Source organism: Hevea brasiliensis, chromosome 3 (genome assembly GCF_030052815.1).
Source record: "Hevea brasiliensis isolate MT/VB/25A 57/8 chromosome 3, ASM3005281v1, whole genome shotgun sequence".
In the NCBI taxonomy this organism is placed as follows: Eukaryota; Viridiplantae; Streptophyta; class Magnoliopsida; order Malpighiales; family Euphorbiaceae; genus Hevea; species Hevea brasiliensis.
Window position 1 is genome coordinate 6,663,888 of NC_079495.1, and position 2,841 is coordinate 6,666,728.

Here is a 2,841-nt window from a genome sequence, read left to right on the forward strand (position 1 = left end):
CCAAGGGGAGGCTTTTGCCATGTTAGAAGCAGTTAAATTCGCAAAAGCTTTGGGTATCACGAGTGTTATTTTGGAATTTGATACTTCCATGTTTATGAATGCTCTTCGTAATCCTCACAGTTGCTGGCTATTATTGCCACTTTATTCCTAGTTTACTTCACATCTTCTCTAGCAAATAGGAAAGCAAACGGCTTCAATTAATTTGCAATTGGGAATGTTGTTAATTTCTATATGGAGAGATTAATTTAACCAAAACAAGCTTTAACCAATTTTTAATTTCCTCATTTTCTTGAAGGACTACATTAATAAAACTTTAATACAGAAGTTATAAATTCTAATTATTTGTCAATCGAGCTCGATTTATGGATTGGATTAAAAAAATAATTTACTAAATCTTTTTACAAATAGGTCTCAACATAAATGATTTACTTCAAATCAAAATTATAAACTCAATTTGATGCACAAACATCTATAATCCCAAATTGCTTACCCTTCAAATAATAAGAGAATGCTATTTAATTAACCCCATAAGCTTACTCCAGCATAGTAATCACATAAGATGTGATAGATCATTTTATATCCAATAATCCATAATAAAAAATGCACCAACTTCATTTCTGTATTGATAAAAATATATCTTAAATGGGACAATTATGTTACTTGGTATGATAGTAATAAGATGCATACAATTTAATCATTGTTTGAGACAAGTAATCATACAAATTCAGAGTTAATTGATACAAGTAAACTTTCAAATATGTGAGTTTCTAATAGCTTGACCCATTCTTGTTATGCTAGAATCTAAAATGACCATAACCAAGGAATGACATTCAACATTAAAACTGTTAACGGAACATGAACACAGAGAATCCACTTGAAAGGAAATGTATAAATTTTAACAGAAAAGCATCCATTATATCTAAATGAGGAAATGAAATACACCATGCATCATGCAAAAATCTCAAAATACCTCTTCAAAACTGACAGTACTTAAAGACTCATGTGAATAAGCTTAATCCAATCAACAAAAGTTTGCAACACAATACAAACAGCATGAACAAAACCTAGAAATAATTAATAACCACCCTTGAGATCGTTAACAACATCGTAAGGAATGGGTGTAACAGTTTCCAATTGTGCACCCTCAACCATGAAACCGGGTTTAGGGCCTTCTGGCTGCCTCTTTGTGCTAATGACCTCACCTCTTGCCTTCGCCTGTGCCTTCAATTCGTCGTTCTTCTTCTTCCTTAGACGGAATTCCTCTGTGCACCTTGAAGGCTGCAAATGTTCCACCCGAACATGGATCCTCTTTTTTATGATTCTGCCACCCACCTATTATAGGCAAATAACATCCATAATTATTATTCACAGCTGACAACAAAGCATACACACAAGCAAAGAGCAGCAAATATGCGTGTCAGTGTCAAACAGAATACACAACAGAGGTTAAACAATGATTCAGTTATAACAACTCAAAACATAAGTCTGTTTATTTGATTTCTCTCTAATGTCAATCAATCCTGTCATTCAGATGGTAAATAATCATCCACGAAAATCAGCAATCGAATTGAAAACTATAAACCAAACATAAGAACACCAAGGCAAAATTGCAAAGTCTATATCTGTTAAACTAGCATTAGATATGACACATGAAACAAGACAACAAAACCCATAATAAAATCTGAAAACTTGAATCAGTGGCGGAATAATCAGAAAACCCTTAGTAATATCCCACTGGTCGAGCACACGCTCTATAGAGCAAGAAGTCAAGGGTTCAACAGCCCCCTTTCACCTCATATAATATCATCTCAAGCTGAAATCATGCAACTGCATAATACCAAACAAAATGAAGTAAATCAAAGTGAACGTCCAAATCCAAGATCCAAACAGCTACAAACACAAACATTCGAGCACACCTAATCACAAGTAGTATCATCAGCAACATAATCAAAATCATTAGATTCCCACAAATTTAACTATTATCTCCCCTCAGAAAAGGATTGAAAATATATACACATCTTGAACCATTACATAATTACAGGGCCAGAAATATATAATAAATCGAAAACCTAATGACTAAACACACAACAATCAAAATTACAATTAAAAACTAGAAAAATCAGCTCAAAGAAAAACCCAGTTCATGAGCATAAGTTGCATATCAGTACCAAAGAAACTAAATAACCCAATCTTTCATTGATTTGAGGTACCCAAATAAACCTAAATACCAAATCAGAAAGGGAGAAAAAAAAAAACTCCATATTTATACCTGCTTGTTGACCTCAACGCCAACGGCACGCTTGGTGACATTCCAGACACGACCGGTGCGGCCATGGTAGAATTTGTGAGGCATACCCTTGTGGACGGCGCCATTTACCTTGACATCGACATAATCACCGATCTTGTAGGTCCTGAGATAGACAGTCAAGGGAATGTAACCCTTCTTCCTGAAGGGTCTTGAGAACAAATCGCGAGTTCGCGAACGAAGACCATGACCCGCTGGCATTTTCGCTCTCCTTCCGGCTCTCTGTGTGCCGGTGGCTCCAAAGAAAATAGGTGGAAATGAAAATACAAAACCCTAGAAGGAAGGAATTTATAGTGTGGAAATTAGGGTTTGTGCTAGTGGATTTGAGTTTTTCTGAAATTGGGCTTCGTTGCATGTTGAGCTAGCTGACGTCATTGTTAGGCCCAAGTGACTCTTAATTTTCTAGTTAAATCATTGAGACTGTGAACCGTGGTTCAAGCCAAACCAGCCCAGCTTGCTCAACATTTTGATTTCCATGACAAGAGATGGATCCATGGCTCAAAGCCTCAAACCATAATCTAAATCAGCTACAAGCA

The 2,841-nt window shown here is 35.8% G+C and overlaps 1 protein-coding gene across 1 annotated transcript; it reads right to left on the reverse strand.

Moving 5' to 3' along the window:
- Nucleotides 1-869: 869 nt before the first annotated feature.
- On the reverse strand, nt 870-2,595 carry LOC110662048 (60S ribosomal protein L21-1). Its single transcript, XM_021820916.2, has 2 exons — nt 2,270-2,595; nt 870-1,332 (listed from the first exon to the last, which is right to left on the reverse strand). The coding sequence occupies exons 1-2, from the start codon at nt 2,504-2,506 to the stop codon at nt 1,075-1,077; spliced, it is 495 nt and encodes a 164-aa protein (XP_021676608.1). The 5' UTR covers nt 2,507-2,595; the 3' UTR covers nt 870-1,074.
- Between the last annotated feature and the right edge of the window lie 246 nt (nt 2,596-2,841).